A 16,843-nucleotide genomic window follows, 5' to 3' on the forward strand; every position below is an offset into this window, starting at 1 on the left:
CATCAGCTTGTAAAGATGCTTCAATCTCTCTCTATGGAGTGGAAAGACCCAAGCTCACTACTGAACTGTACATGCAGTCACAGGTAAATTCAAGCCTCTTTACAAATGAAGTGTACTTGGACAAAAACAGAAGATGATCCCTTTCTGAATAACTAACCCCTATGCGCATATTCTGGAGTACTCCACTACCAATAACGCTGTAAAATCGGAGTGCATTTTAAACTCATTACCATCTGTGAGCTGGTTTCTCTGTCCATCAAGGATTTGCCCTTTTATACAACAGCTCACATGCACAGGAGAGTAAATCCTCCAAGCCAATGAGGAAAATGGGAAAGTATTTTGGAGCGTTTCTAAAACATTAAGCCTGGTGTCCTCACGCGAGGGAGAATTTGAGCAAGTTGTGATAAATTATCCATCCGTGCGGAAGATTCCACATGGCCTGGCATGGCCTCCATCAATGTGAATGTGAATCAGAGCACAGTGATGAAGCAAAGGCAGCAGACCTCCAGTCTGGCTGCTGGGGTGAAGAACCCCCAGGCAATGCAGAACACTAGCATTCACCTCCCCAGAAATATACATAAATAATCATATACATTTAGAAGGTGGGGGTCCAAGGGGACAGGTTAACCTGTGGGCCTATGTTGGAAAAAATAATGATATCCTTGGATGTTTACTTGTTTTTATATCACATCCATGTCACCGAGGAAAGAAAACTAGGAAAGAAAAATCCTTGGTCAGAACACAGGAGCACAGCAGTCCGAACGAGTTAAAAATAAAATAGAATTTATTAAAGATGCTAAAATGCTCAAGGAAGCCATGGATGTCATGGAGTCCAACGCAACAAAGAGTCACTAGAAGGCGGACAGAGGCCTTACATTTACAAAGGAAATGTCCTGTAGAATCTGCTTTTATACCGTGGGTATAGAGGAGAATTCACAAATAACGAATATGACCCTTTTAAAAAAGCCATAGCTAGTCAAAGAGGCTCACCAGGGGGTGTGCAATTCTACAGTGAAGACAATATTGTTTTGTACAGTTTTGTCTGAAAATATTAGTGTTATCAGTTGATATTTCAATGTGATGCTAAAATCTTTAAAGTCTTTAAACATGAAAACATACAAGATATGGTGTAGGTCAGCTTTTCATTTTTTTTTTTTTTTTCACCGGCTTCAAAGCATTGCACCTCTGACAGGATGTTTAGTCAGATTCACATAATATGACACTGCGCTAGGTGGAACAAAGTTATCCAACATTTCTATTTATAAAACATTGCTTAAATACATAGCAATTATCTCAGGCTGTAAAATCCTTGCAAAAATGGCCCAGGGATAAGCAGGGAGATCAAACAGTGCTGGCAAATGAAAGCATGGTTATCACAGGCCAAAAGTGTTTGATGTTCCAAAAGCACCATAATGGGAAATGGCAAGACATTATCAAGCATGATAGTTACTCTCTTTTCTACAGAAGTGTCTGTGTCCTTGGAAAGAAATGTGTACGGTAAACAACTGCATGTTTTCCTCCCTGCCCTTTGTCCCAGCGTCAAATCCCCATGCCAGCTTCTAAATGTCAGGTCTTAATAGTGATTTGTTTTTTAATTGCTCAATGAGTTTAAACTCCTGAAGTTAACAGCTTAAGTTTTTTTAATTACATTTTTTTTAACCAATTTTGAAAATGCCATCTCCTCTATTACATGGAAACATAAACCCTGAAGATGTTGAGAAAAAAAATCTAAAGAAAAAGGGGTGAGGTATAACTGCCGTATCACAAAAATGTTCACATTAGTTTAACAGTGCGAATGGCGTTCAGAGAGAGAGATTGAAGGTGTATTTTTTAGATGCAATGAAGCATTGCAAAACTGCTAAACTGTTGTTTTCTCTAATTCAGTTCGCTACACTATTTAATGAGAAGGGTACCTGGACAGTTGTATTATGGTGTTGCTCACAGACAAGATTGGTTCCAGTCGTTTGGATCAAAACTCAAATGGCCTCAATACATTTTTGCGGAAAATTATTTGCAGAAAAACACTGACAAAATAGTAAGAAATAAACCAGTGGACACATTCACAGAGTGTTTCTCTAAATCATTAATGTAGACACACACTTTCAACGACAGGGCACATACAGTATTTCACCTGAATGCTGACAATGTTCTGATTCTTACATTTCACACAATATGAAACTTATTAGATGTGTCTTGCCTTCTAATGCAACTGGGTTGTGTCCCATTTCACAGATGTGGTGAACACAAGCCTCAGAGGTTATATACATTTGTCTGATGGGATTTCAGACAACCACACTTTCCTGCCTCATCGTTTCCCACCTTCCAAAAGGTCAGAGTTGAGATTGATTCCACTTTTCCTAGTACAATATACAGTGTGTATATACCTACAGTAATCAGAACCACTTTTCCTTGTACAATATACAGTGTGTATATACCTCCAGTAATCAGAACCACCCGTTTCACCCACAATGATCGTAAAACAACATATAGTTTTTAAACCAAGATGGGATGAAAACAAATCCAAATAATAAGAGCAATACAACTTTGCCTTTTCAGTGTCAGTTAACACGTTTAAACCGGTATTGGTGGACATACATACACAAAGGTAGATCCATCCCCAAGGAGTTTTGCTGTATGGCTTGGATGAGTTTTAAAATGACACAAGATAAATTTCACATCTTAGAATTTACCACCAATGTACCACTTTAAACTTTAAATGATACCCAACCCTTACTAGTTTAAAGTTTTCAATAGATGTGTTGGATTGAGTCCATTGAGTCCACATACTTCATTTCCAAAAGTCTGTTGGAAGTTCCCCCAGTGGCAGCACGATGTCTGGGAGACGGAGCAATAACTAAATCCGTCCAACATGTGGGCGAACTCAATTGACAAAAGTGATGTTAGCTTTGAGCGCCATCCCCATAATCAGATTACATGTCTATTCAATCAAGAGAGGGACAATAAAAAGAGCTACAGTGTTATTATTTCAGCTTAATAAAATCATTTATTGTGCTCCAGAAGAGTAATCACTATTTAACCAGAAAAAAAGACAAATGACAAATAATCTATATTACAACTGCCTCTGACACGGTGCCCATTTCACACAACATTTTTTTTTTTAGACAGAACGATTAGCATATGAAGGTCATAAGAGTAGAAAACAAACAGAGAGATGGCTGTTTGGTGTCTTAGAAAAATGGCACTCGTTGCATTACATTCATTCATTCATTCAATATCTTATCCCTACCGTACCTGCCTGTCAGGGAGGGATGAGGCTCGGAGTTGCTCAAGTCGCAGCTTGGCCCAACCATCACCTCAGCCTTACATGCAAATGGATAGATGAATCCTCAGCAACCGCCACCACCCATCTCTGTGAATGGCTCATTAAATTTTAACATGGTTCAAAGCGAGTCTCGTTTAGACTGAGGGGACCATAGAACAGGGACTCTGCATATTCATATCTGCACTGATTAGGTTTTGGAGGCCGCAATGAGACCGCGTGGTTTTTTTCGTGTGTCTGTGTGTGTGGGGGAGTATGTGTTACAGAGAGACAGGGGCAGTGTGTGTTTGTGTGTGTGTGTTGGGGGGCTAAGCTCTAAGTATGAAAGAGTAATTTTAGGACGCAGGCAGGCTGAGAGTGCAGCTGCACTCATCTTGGACTGTTTAGAATCCTCCTGCGATGTGACGGAGCGGAGCGGAGGGGTAGGGGATCAGAGGAGGGCTTGTTCAGCTCAGGAACATCTTGTTTGGGACCTGCAGGATGTCACAGGTCACCTGGTGCTGCAGGAGAAGCTGCATAATTCTTCCCTTCTGTCCTCGGTTCCTCCGCCTCCCGCCCATCTTTTAACCGCAGAGCCACAAATGAGCTACTTGATTGGGGATTTGTTTTTCCGGTTACATCATATTTCATTTAATGTTGGCACTGAACTGTGTTGCCACCTTGATCAATATACTGTCATTAGACTTGCGTACTTCCAGTACACTGACAACATTGAGGGTAGATGCCACATATGGGGATGGGGATTTGACTGATGATTTCATGAAAAAAATTGACAGTCCATACGGAAAGTTTTCCACATTTTGTTATGTTTCACTCATCTTAATATGGAGATAATTAATTTGTTCCCTCATTAATGTACACTCAATACTCCACGACAACAAAGCAAAATCATGTTTTTGTTGTATTTTGTTAATTCAAAATAAAAGACTGAATTATCCCAATTTCACAAGTATTCAGACCCTCTGTTATGCCATTGAGCTCTGGTGTATCCTACTTCTAGCAATGGTTCATGAAATGCTTCTAGAACTTTACTGGAGTCCACATGGGCCTAATTAACTTCATTGGACATAATTAGAGAAGGCACCTGCCTCTATAAGTCCTCACAGTAGATCGGGTATGCCAGAGTGGAAACCAAGCCACAAGGTTGCAAGAATTGTCCACAGACCTACGAGACAGACATTTCTGAAGCACTGAAAGTGCCCAGGAGCACTGTTGTAGCCTCCATCATTCTCGAATGGAAGAGAACCAAACATCTTCATAGATCTGACCATCCAGTCAAGCTGAGTAACTGGGGACTAAGGGCATTGGTCAGATGGGTAACTCAGAACAAAATGGTCGCTTAGAATAAGATCCAGAGTTCCTTTATGGAGATGGGAGAACCTTACAGAGTGACAACCATCAGTGCGAAACACTCTACCAATCAGGCTTTTTGTGGTAGAGTGGCCTGGACAGAAGCCATTCCTCATTAAAAGGCACGACATCCCGCTGGGAGTTTGCCAAAAAGCACCTGAACGACTTTCAGACCATGAGAAGCTAAATCCTCTGGTCTGATAAAACGAAGATGGAACACTCTGGCCACAATTCCCAACAGCGTGTGTGGAGGAAACCAGGCACCGAGCGTCACCTCATTAGTACCGTCCCTACTGTCGAACACAGCGGTGGCAGCATCATGCTGTGCGGAGGCTTTTCTGCGACAGGGACTGGGAGACTAGTGAGGATAGAGGGAAAGATGGATGCAGAAAAGTCTAGAGCAATCCTGAGTGGAAACCTTTTCTAGAGGGCTCAGGATCTCAGGCTGAATAGTGAAGGCTGACATTTCAACAAGACAACGACCCAAAGCATACTGCCAAGGAAACACATGAGTGACTTTGGTAGAACTGTGAAAGTCCTGGAGTGGCCCAGCCAGCGTCCGGACCTGAACCCAATGAAGCATCTCTGGAGAGACCTGAAAATGACACTCCCAATCCAACTTGGTTGAGCTTGAATGATTCTGCCAAGAAGAATGGGAGAAACTTCAAAAAGACAGGTGTGCCAAGCTTGTAGGATTATTCCCAAGAAGTCTTGAGGCTTTCATTGCTGCCAAAAATGCTTTAACCAAGTATTAATTAAAGGGTCTGAATTCTAATATGAATGGGATAGTTCAGTCTTTTTGTTTTTTAATACATTTACAAAACACTCCAAAAAACAGTTTTTGCTTTGTGCTTGTGTAGTATTGTGTGTAGATTAATGAGCAAAACATGACTCTTAAGTGTAACAAAATGTGGAAAATTTGAAAGGGTTTGAAAGCCTTCCGTATACACTGTAAAGTAAGCACTTTCTGTGAGGAAAATGACTGCACAAATAAGACATAACAAGGATCTCTCTGTGATGATAATCTGTAATTTTACCAGGTAGAGTTCAAACAACTAAGAGCATTATGGAAATAAAAAAGTATTTGTAGAGCCAATATAATGGAACAGTAGATGCCGTCTGGTCTAAATTCTTCTGATTTCCATGCAACTGAAGCTGACAGAAATATCCTATACTGGCTTCTGGGAGCTACTGAGTGGAGCTAACGGTCAAATTCATCAGTAGTTAGTTGTGGGTTTGCGGAGCAACATGCCTTTGGGCGTAAATGACATGACAGACCACACTGAGGCCCAATGTGAAATCTCACACACAGTACATCTATGGGGTCATCTGGACAAAAGCAAAAAAAAAAACTCTGAACAAACAGTGGCAAATGGCATTTACTTTGAGAAGAGGCCATCCTTTGAAGTGTGTTTTTCCACATCTTAACTTTAGCATTGAAGCAAAGGCTACAGATCTGCCGCACTGATCATTAGGAGAAGGCTACAAGCATGGGGAGGCTCCGGGGCCCCCAGCCTCTTCACCTGCTCTGTTTCAGGCACGATGCGATGAGATGAGGAGAGGACCACCTAATTCACAGCGGCCACAGAGCCCCAGCCTCACTTCAATTACACATTGATGAGCATTCAACTTGAAATGTCACTATGGAATGTACTCTGTGAAGGAATAACAAGGAAAAGTAACAAAAATAAATCCATACAGCAAATCAAACTCACAAGAACAGAACATATACCATTCCCTGCCAAACACTCATTCTTTTATGGTCCTGGGCATCCATGGTTTGCTAAACAGAAATATCAATAACAGTAAAAAAAAACAAAAAAAAAAAAACAAAAGTGCAGGTAATTACTTATCTAAGGTAAAGTGGTTTTTGACTATTAGCAAGAGATGAAAAATGAAATAATGATATGTTTTTAAAGAACAATGTGTGGAACAAAAAGAGTACAATGAAAATCCCATCCTTTGGGAGCTCAAACAGCAAGTGATTCACCACCATTAAAAAGTTTTACCAACACACAATGTACAAAACTAGTCCTTATAACCATGTTCACTCAAGCTATGGTGTATGCACTCTATTTAGCAAGTCCCCCCTCCCAGTTCCCGCCCCTAAACAATCCTGACCCCAGTTGATTTCCTGTGTCAGAATTCTGTGGGTTTGTGAGCCAATTAGAACAGTATTTCTTCAAAACAAATCCAATGGGAATGAAAATTATTATTTTTTTAATTATGACTTAATCAGCAGAACAGCCACCAAGCAGATAAATTGTCATGCGCATCGTGCTAAAAATATCCAGGTTCCCTTTTGTCTGCCAGTTCTTGGTATAGACAGCACTTGTGTGATGAAGCTGCATCTGCCAGAAAGAATATGACTTCCCCTCGTAAGTTCCGCTGGCAGATTTTTGAATATCGCTGCCCTAGGAGGGCTTAAACAGCATTGGTGCTTTGTGTACATATCTAGATATGTAAATAGGTTCTATACAATAAATCTGTTCCCCAAAAATAAATTGATGAAAAGTATCCAAGACATTGCCATGAATGTCTCCATTGTGCATATTCCTGAAGAGCTCTTTCCCTTTTTCCCACCTGTATTGTCCTTATTCCATATCTTACAACGCCCCTTTCTGTTTCCTGTAGGGTCACACGTGCCTGAATTGGGTAAGCAGCATCTCCTCTCTTCTCTTGAGAGTGTAATCTAGAGTGCGATGCCTCAGGAAAACAATGTTTTCTTTCATTTCCAAAGGGCCTCCCACACTTCCTTCTGTCCTCTTCCTTGGATTGCTGAATTGTAATCCGAGGATAGCATCTCTCGCCAGAAAAGGAGTCTGGCATAGTCACAATACTGGGTACTTTCAAAAAAAAAAAAAAAAATTATGAATATCTTTATTTGTTTTCCATTTTTTAACTGAAATATTTTACGACATTTCTCTTTAAAGTTTCTCTCCTTTTAATATAAAATGGTACTCTCTGCCCCAGAAAACTCCCTATAATTCCTATGAGTCATATTCACAGGAGTGGAAATATTCCACAGCGCACTTTCTTCACTCGGTGTGTTGCCTGTCGTGTGTGTGTGTGTGAGTGTGTGTGTGTGTGAGTGTGTGTGTGTTTAGCTTGCTGTGTCCCACAGGCTATACCCTGGTTGTGGAGTGTGAGTGTGGATGGGGATGAGGCAGCGTGTTGTTCTGTCCGCTTGAGAAGGTATTGAAGGAGTGAAGGGCAGTGAGCCCCGGCATGGTGTTAGGGATCATGGTGATGGTGTTTGGGGTCATGAGCGGTATGTCGTCGGGCGACCGTCGCATGGCTAGCGTGTAGTCGGGCGGGCAGGCAGTTCTCAGAACCACCTCGTGCGGGTGCATGGCGTCGCACTCGTGATCCAAGTCTGTGTGCTTCATCTGCAGCGACATGATCTCCTCCTCCTGCGTGTGCGCCAGGTCGTTGGCCGTGTTGCGCTGCGGGCTGCAGCGCCGGTGCACGTCGTGCCGCCGCTTGTCCTTCTTGTAGTAGAGCGCGGCGAACGCCAGGATGTTGAGGAAGAGCAGCGACGCTCCGACCGCGATGGTGACGCTCAGCTCCGTGGAGTAGTCGCGCGCGTCCACCTGGAAGGGCTGGCTGTCCTGGCTTTCGGTGGGGAAGGGCGTTGGGTTCGGCCGCTTGGTGTTGACGGGGATCTTCTTTGGCAATCGCGGAGTGACCTCCGGCGGCGGGACCTTGGTGGTCGTGGAGATAATCTGCGTGACCTCGTTCAGACTGTGCAGGTGGGGAACCAGCTCCAGCCACAGGTTGACCTTGTTGGCGCGGTAGTGCTCCTTGACACGGGGCTTCAGGCCAATGTGGAGGTACAGCTGATCCTTCTGGTTGTACCGTGACCAGGCCACTTCCTCAAAGCGGTTGGGTTTGGTGTGGATGAACTTGGTGTCTTGGGGAACGGGCTGGTTGGGGTCTCTGAAAAGTAAACACAATGTTTTCTTGTATGAGCTAACAGCTGCGATATTACATGCAAAAAAGCTTACCGTAATTTCCGGACTATAAGCCGCTACTTTTTTCCCACGCTTTGAACCTCGCGGCTTAAACAATGACGCGGCTAATTTATGGATTATGATACCTGTGACTGTATACGGTGGCTTTGTGTTTACGGTGGCTTTGTGGAGCTAGGATGCTAGCATGGATGCAGCCGCATGGATGCTTAGCTCCACGCGATTTCTCAGTATTTCTCAAAACACTTTAGAAAATTAAAAAAAAGTTTACAACAATACAAATCCAGTCTTTTCAAGTTCTTTAGCTCACTGGTTTCAAACTAGCGTCTTTCTTCTATCTCGCTGTCTTCAATCTAACGTTCTAGCTTCTGATTGACTCTTGCAACTGTGCTCTCTTAAAGCAACAGTGCACTTATCGTAACTGGCAAAACTAATAATATGCATCACTATTGTATTACTTTTGATATTCATTTTAGCCTGTGTAAAGTTAATTTGTTTCAATGTACTGGTAGGCACCTGTGGCTTATAGACATGTGCGGCTTATTTATGTTAAAAAATTTTTTTTTTTTTTAAATTCAGTGGGTGAGGCTTATATTCAGGTGCGCTCATTAGTCCGGAAATTACGGTACTTGATTTTATTTATTTATAGCATATGGAGAGAAACTGAACACATTCTAAATGGCCTTCACCATCAAAATGAGAGAATAAATCTCCCATGTGCTCTGTATGAACTTGCAGTTGACATACTGTATGTGTATGCATGTCATTACTGTCCAAGATTGCCCCAATGGGCATATTTACTATAGTAGAAAGAAACAATTGTCCTCCATCATTTCTAGAAAATAATATAATTAGTGGAAAGAACACATGCCTTGAGGCATAGTAGTAAAACTCTTAATATTCTGTCAGTTAATATTACAGGTTGCTGACAACTCACACTGCTTAATTAACTTGTCTCTGAGTGAAGAGATGTCATGTTTCCACCTTATACAAATTGATTTCCTGTCATGGTTTAAAATCATAATACTTCCCATCAGACGTTTTAACAGAACGTCACTCATCATCACCAGCTGACGTGCACAGGTGAAAGTTAATATGGACCTTGGAATAAGTGGACTTTTAACACCTTACTAAACATAATGGTGCAATTAAAGCAACACTATGCAAAAAATATACCACTTTTTGAGGTTTATTTTTAATGAGCAACTACTTTTGTTATCATCTTCAAATACATTTTGATGGGATATGGTCAGGTGAAGGACAGATAAACACATCGATGATTCTCACCAGCCATCCAGGCTAAGCATTGTGGTTTGGGTTGGAACACCTCGCGCAATGTAAGAAAAGTGTTCATGGCATGATATCGGCAACAATATCGCCAAAAGACACTAGTTCGCATGTTAGCCAGCGTTTATCAGTGCCAACTGGGCTGTCTGTGGTGTTTGCAAGGTTTTTTGCATGCTTTTCAGTTAGGTAGCTTTCTAGTTTTAGACTAATACTTTAACATGGAAACTCAAGACATCTTAATGTTAAATTAAAAGGGAGGATATTGGCTTGTGAACACAAACTACCTGAAAGCCATATAAAGGCAGTATCAATTTCCACGGAATGGTTCAGGCAGGTTAAGCACCCGGGGACACATAAATGATTTCTTTGAGTGGGTGTAGGTATTATTTTAGGTGTAGGGCATTACATGCCTGACAGAACTGAGCCAAATTGGAACCGTTAGAGAATTAGCCTCCCACTTCCATCACGGCCAGCAACAGGTGATGCAATGGTGAATTTGCTTTTATGCTGTGATATTACATACAGTGATCCTTTTAATCTTCTCAAATGAACTTAAAATCCATGTCAGACCAGTTTCCTGGCAACAGGTAGATAATAAATGAATGTCAAACAGGTAGCACACTCACCCGGTCTTGGCAAAGTTTGTCCAATATGTCATTACCACAGCGCTCAGCATGACATCATTCTTGGAGAAGTTGCACGGGAAGAGCTCAGTTGGCCCGATCATGGGCAGACCGAACACATACGGGATCTCATCGCCATGGGCCGCGTCTGCCCAGGGGGGCACCTGCTCCGTCTGGCAGTGATGGTAGAAGGCGTAGAAGTAGGTGGGAGACCCGAAACTGGAGTGGAGGTCTGCCGTGGCCACAGCCGGGGCCACCCACTGGTGGTCGGTGAACAACGCTAGTAAGGTCTTTCTCCGCGTTTCCGGGTTGTGTCTGTCTGCCCAGTCCGTGTACATGAACTTAATCGTCTCTCGCAGGATGTCCTTACCCTCCGGATAGCCATAGAGATCATCGACGAAACTAGACACGGCATAGTCAAAGTCGTTTGCCTGCACGCCATTCTCGTTGTCCACGATGAGCTCCACAAACTTCAGACCTTCACCTTGGTTGACTCCCAGCATGATGTCGTAGTTGAGGAACTCCCCCTGCTCCATAAGGATCTGTGGATCGTCTGGAATGACATCCCCATCGATAACGGGTCCAAATGCTATGTGGTACCGAGCCGGCTGAATGTCCTGGTCCACTAGCTCTTTGTAGTGCTTCCTCTGCAAGCACTCTACCAGGTCCACAGTGTCCTTCAGGTTGCAGCCCACCTTCTTGGCCAGCATACGGGCATATTTAGCAGGCTGGAAGCTTACGGCCCAGCTGGACAGTGCTGAACCACTCTGTGCTATAGCTCTCTGAAAAAGTCCTGTGGAGAAGAAATTGAAATGGGAGAGTTGGTGCCTCGTTTTTTAATCAAAATGAACACATCTGCTGTTGTTAGAATCAAAATGAGAGTTAAGAAGTTTTAGACCTAAACGATAACTGTGAGAGAAGGGAATATCTTTTGTTTTTCTCAGTCAGAAAGAAACTCCCTTAGGAGTCTTTCTGAGCACTGGAAATATCATCAGTAATTTAGGGAATGTCACTCTGATTTCTTTTTCTTTGTTGTGCAGCTCTGAGGATTGTTGAAAACAGCTGTCTGCTTCCATTTAAGGATTAAAATACCTCAGACGACAGTCAATCATGCACAATACTTTTAGAGGAATGACAAAACCGTTTTCGTTCCAAAGAAAATTACCTGTTGGATTGTTTCGGAATTCATAGACACAAAATGATTGCCTAAAACTGAGGCTTTGGGGCTTTCATTAACAATCTTGTTTTAGCACATCCTACATTTTTTAAGAACATAGGGTACGGAAGTCAGATTAATGTTACTATCAGACTGTTTGACATACAACTCACTCAGGTGCTCTTCATGTGACAAACACAGATACAGTGTTCCACTGAGGTAAAGCAGACACCATGCAAAGACATGCAGACAACGATGAAGATGAAGAGAGAGGTAGGGTGAACTAATCTGTGTTACCATGGCAACCTGTGGGATGTTAGGCAATGAAGCCACTATATGGCATACATCCATTTTATGTATGCAGAAATCTGCTTCAGTCTGTGACGGCAAGGCCCTTTCATCACATAGCTGGATAGTTCCAAGAGATAATTTGCATTAGGAGGTCAGCTATCAAATACAAAATGGAATTTGAAAAAATTATGAAATTAAATGCATGGGTCCAAACTAAATCACAAGATGTGCAGAAACTTGACTGTAGCAGTCGGGACGTAACTAATTTGATTTAATATTAAACAGGCATTTATTCTGTTCTAGTTTGCACAATATGCAAGACACAGCAGCATACATACATACATTCACCCCTAACAAGACTCCTGCATATGCAAACTTCAATTGCATAGCAAGGTCAGAATATGTTAAACTAATTTCTGTCCAGTCCAGGCTAGCCCAGCTGTTTATTCTGGATTGACTTTGAGGATCGGGGCAGCCTAATAATAAAGAAGGTTCTTTGCTTGACAATATTTAGTGTACGATAGTATGATCCACATCAAATTTTCATAACGATTTGACAGATTTTGATTCTTGACACATCCCTATATATAATTTGTACTGGATACAGATGTTCAACAGAAACAGATTTCAATAAAATAAAATGAACTTGATAAAAGGACAAATATAAACATCCCACAGGACATTCAATGTGTGAGTCTGGTAAGCCCTGTGCGAAAATGTTCTAAGGTAAATCTAAACTGAATGGCTTGGGCGAAATGCAAAACAGCTGATTATGCATGCAAGCAGGTCAAAAACACACAAAAACACATTATGCACAGAGTCTGTTCCTGACATTTAAGAAAGCTTATTACTGTGCACCAAGCATCTATCTATCTGTAACAAAACTGGCATGCAGACACCCAAATTTGTGAAAAGTTGCAACCTCTGCATTATACCTTTGGTTGAATTGCTCCAACGGTTACCTTCAGAGTAATGGGATAGAGTCAGGAGGTTGACGCATGAGGCGCCAGCCCCTGATCCAAATACAGTAATGCGTAAAGGGTCACCCCCAAAAAAAGCAATGTTTTCACTGATCCAGCGCAGGGACTGGATCTGATCCAAAAGGCCATAATTCCCCTTTGCCGCTTGATCTCCTGTGCTCAAAAACCCTGGAACACATCAAAAGAGGAATAGAGTGAATATTCAGACAACATGTAACATCTATCTCATGAAGGTACAAGACAATCACTCTCAGTAAAGCCATGTCATCTCTAAAAACATGGCAAACTTAAAGATGGAAACTTTACAGACGATTGTGGACGGAAATGTTAAGTTTTAGTTTTTATAAAAACACTCCAGTCAAAAGCGTTCTATTAGCCTTGAACCAAAACTCATTAAATAACTTTCAAAACCAACAGCACAATAGCAAAACATTTAGGTCAGCAATAGCAGTACTAACACTTCAGCAATCCACATGACACTTAGCTTGACTTGGTATGGTTGACACGGAGTGTGTTCAACACAAAAAAATAGCAATTCACTAGCCAATATCTTGTGAAAATGTGACACCCTGCATCATTACCACATTGTCCTCTACCACATCATGACATTAAGTCCATAGGGGGCACTGCAACTGACACTGATTTCAATATCTCAAGACCTGCTTAAGGTAAAAAAAAATTATTTGGTAGGATGTAATCCTCTCGGCTTCATTTGCCCACAAGTTCCATTTGGCTTGCTCAACAAAATAGCTGCCAGCACCCAGTCAAAATTCAGCAGCCAATACATGCCCGTGTGAATGGCCAATCTAAATGAGATTTTGTAGGCACATTTGTATAATGACCTATAGAAGCTTTTTACCTGATTTCAAACAAATCAGCCATGTCGCTACAACATGTTTCCTCCGTTCCTCTCGCATGGTTTGGTCTATCTTCAAAATTAATTTAGTCTTTAATCCTCACGTAACCTTTACAAAACTGAAATGGTCCTCTTTCAATGGTCAAATCATTCAACCTTTTTCTGTTTGGACCCATATGATTGCTGCTTGTGTAAACGTATCCTTTGTGTAGTGTAGAGAGTGTATACCCCTGTCCTGTTATAAATGTTGATACTTGTAGGTCTGTATGTACCATATGTACTCTATATTTAGTATTGCATTCAAAAATATTTATCCATCTTTTCCACACTTTGTAAATAAATGGCAAGTACAGTTATACAATGAAGCTCATACTGTTGCTTATATATATATATATATACATGTAAATTGCATATCATACTTGACACAGGTCTCAAAAACGCAGAATGTAACTCACAGATTCTGCTTCACACCCTGTCAGTGTACAGCTGCCACATCCACAAACTATACCTCCTTATATTTTCACTCAGAATAAGAAGTTTTAGTCTATTATTGCTAGAAATGTAATCATTCAAGATCACTTTTCTTGGAACAGAAAATATTATTTCACATAATTCTTCTCATTCTCTCACTTTCTGCAGTGGTCATTATGTGTAGTTGGTAAAGTGATTCAAGCGGCATCATATTTTGTAACATTATTTTATATATAGCACAAACATGTATTTGTTAATCTACAATTGAATCTACAAACTGGGCATTTCTTACATAAGGCAAAAAGTCACTAAACATTTCTAAACACCATATGAGAAGTTGCTATTTCAGTCGGTTTTCCAAACCGCCCTCATTGTTTCAGGGAAGTATTAAAATCTCTCAAGTAACTGATAATAAAATAAATATAAAATATAATAAATAAAATAAACCTCTACAGACTGCATTACGGACTTTGGATCTCTTGTAACTGACCAACAGTTTAAGCAGTTCATAATTAGTGGCGATGATACTTTTTATGTCCTTCGAGAGTCGAGGTAACCAGCATTTAATAGTTGTTTATGCCAAAGCACTCACAATTGGTCTGACCTCCCTTGACAAAACAAATAGAGCCTAATGACATCATTAACAGAGGTTGAAGCCTCATTTGCAATGGCCTGCTGCTGGTAACAGTACACTTGGGGGGAGTCATTTCTTGGGAAGAAAAAAAATCTCACTGGTGAGATTTTTTTTTTAAAGAAATAGTTATGTTGCAATTATTCAACTCAGTTTACCACTAAAGGGGTCTCAAATGCATTTAAAAGACAACAAGGGCAAGTCTGGTGTTTGTTGATACCTTTTTGAGCTTCCATTGGTTGACAGAATTACTTTATAATACGTTCCTAAAGGAGTAATATTCTGTTTTAGGAGATTAAAAAGCCAACCAACATGGGGCTCACCCGCCACAGCTCGGCTTAATTATAAGTCATCATTGCAGTTTCATCCTACGGCTTTTCAAACTCAGTGTAGCCCAATTAGCAAGACAACAAATCAATTTCCCCCCATGGACATCACAGGGAAATCACTGATTTAGTCGAATGAATGCTCAGTCTCTTGATGGTCATCCTTTCATATGACTGGCCAATGCTAAACTATTGCTTCTTGGACATAAACGTGTCTCAGCAGGGTGCTTTGGCACTTCGGACATCCAGGCACAGGATAACTATACTATGTTGTGTAAATTACAATTGAAAAGCACTTAATTATATCAAGCCCAAACAACAAAAGTTCAAACCAGTGACATCTTGTCACACAACATACTAATTGTTCCGTACACACAGTGAGAGAGAGAGAGAGAGAGGACAGGCATCAGCTTTTCATCCGCACAAAAGCTTGCCCTGGCACCTTTTTAATTGAGTTCTCCATTTAAATTGAATTCATTTATTTTTGTTTCTACATCAAAGGCAGATCCCTGAGAAGCAACAGCAATCTACACGCACGTGTTTAATTGATTCCATTGAGCTGAACGGAGCCAGGATGGAGTGGACATCAAAAAGAGGCCAGGCACCGAGCTCAAAAATGATTAACAATCAGATGCCAGTCTGCCCAGCACCGATGCCCGTGGCTGAGTGCAGGAGAGAGCAGATTGATCTGAACAGGTGGGCATCAACACACTATCCGCACTCATTGTGAAAAATGTAATCCCCTCAAGAGGGAAGGAAAAATGGATTCCCTTTAACCAGCCACTGATAAATGCAGTCTGCTGAGAGTAGTGTATGCCGTACGCCTGCTGTGTTTGTCAGGTCAATTCATAGTTCTTCCAGTGCTACCAAATCCCTCTCCAAGGTGAACCAGAACACAAGCAACACGCTTATCTAGTTGCTATGGTAATGCTGATAGGTCATATGGTTGTGATATGAAGTACAGGTGGCCCAAGTTCCTGGCTCATTCCTCTGTGAATAAGGACCAGCTGTAGACTGAACTGCAAAGCTAACACACAGAGCTTTAACAGAATATATATATAAATATCTTATTATAATTAATTTATATACAGGTAATTATAATTAAAATGTTTCTGTTAAAGACAGACATTAGCTGTATATATAAACTGTGAGAATCAGTATTGTATAAAAGCACTATCCCTAATATCCCTTGGTATGTAAACAACCAAGTAAGGGGGTATACAAGCATTACAATGCAGTCTCTCTTCACGCAGTCTTCTCTGTTTCACACTTGTCTCACACACAATGCTTCTGTGAATTCATTTATCGTCAATAGTATTTGATCAATAAGGTCAGTACTAGCACAGTACAGTTCCAGCACAAATACACATGATCGACGAGAAATTCAAGGCCCCTCACAATCACTTTCACCAGACTTATAGGTCTGTGTTTGTGCATATTTGCAGTGTAGTCTAGTAGTATTTGCAGTTAAGTGTGCACAGTCAACAATGTTACAATTTGTCCTTTGGTCTTGCACCTCCAGTGAACTATCTGCTTTAACATTTCTGTCTGTGCAGAAAGAAACACTTATTCGTAACCACTGACTTGCTTTTTCAGCAGCCCCAAAGAACTCCTTTAAAGC

At 41.2% G+C, this 16,843-nt stretch overlaps 1 protein-coding gene across 5 annotated transcripts in view; it reads right to left on the reverse strand.

The window, feature by feature from the left end:
• Positions 1 to 2,984: 2,984 nt before the first annotated feature.
• nlgn1 (neuroligin 1) overlaps positions 2,985 to 16,843 on the reverse strand; it is a 201,521-nt gene continuing 187,662 nt past the window's right edge. For all 5 annotated transcript variants that reach the window (XM_031575037.2, XM_031575040.2, XM_031575038.2 and 2 more), the window contains 3 exons: positions 12,894 to 13,106; positions 10,515 to 11,304; positions 2,985 to 8,569 (listed from right to left, as the gene is read on the reverse strand). In XM_031575037.2, the coding sequence (XP_031430897.1) occupies positions 7,756 to 8,569; positions 10,515 to 11,304; positions 12,894 to 13,106 (1,817 nt within the window). In that variant the 3' untranslated portion in view covers positions 2,985 to 7,755. The remainder of the gene's footprint in view (positions 8,570 to 10,514; positions 11,305 to 12,893; positions 13,107 to 16,843) is intronic.

Source organism: Clupea harengus, chromosome 10, assembly GCF_900700415.2.
Source record: "Clupea harengus chromosome 10, Ch_v2.0.2, whole genome shotgun sequence".
Taxonomy (NCBI): Eukaryota; Metazoa; Chordata; class Actinopteri; order Clupeiformes; family Clupeidae; genus Clupea; species Clupea harengus.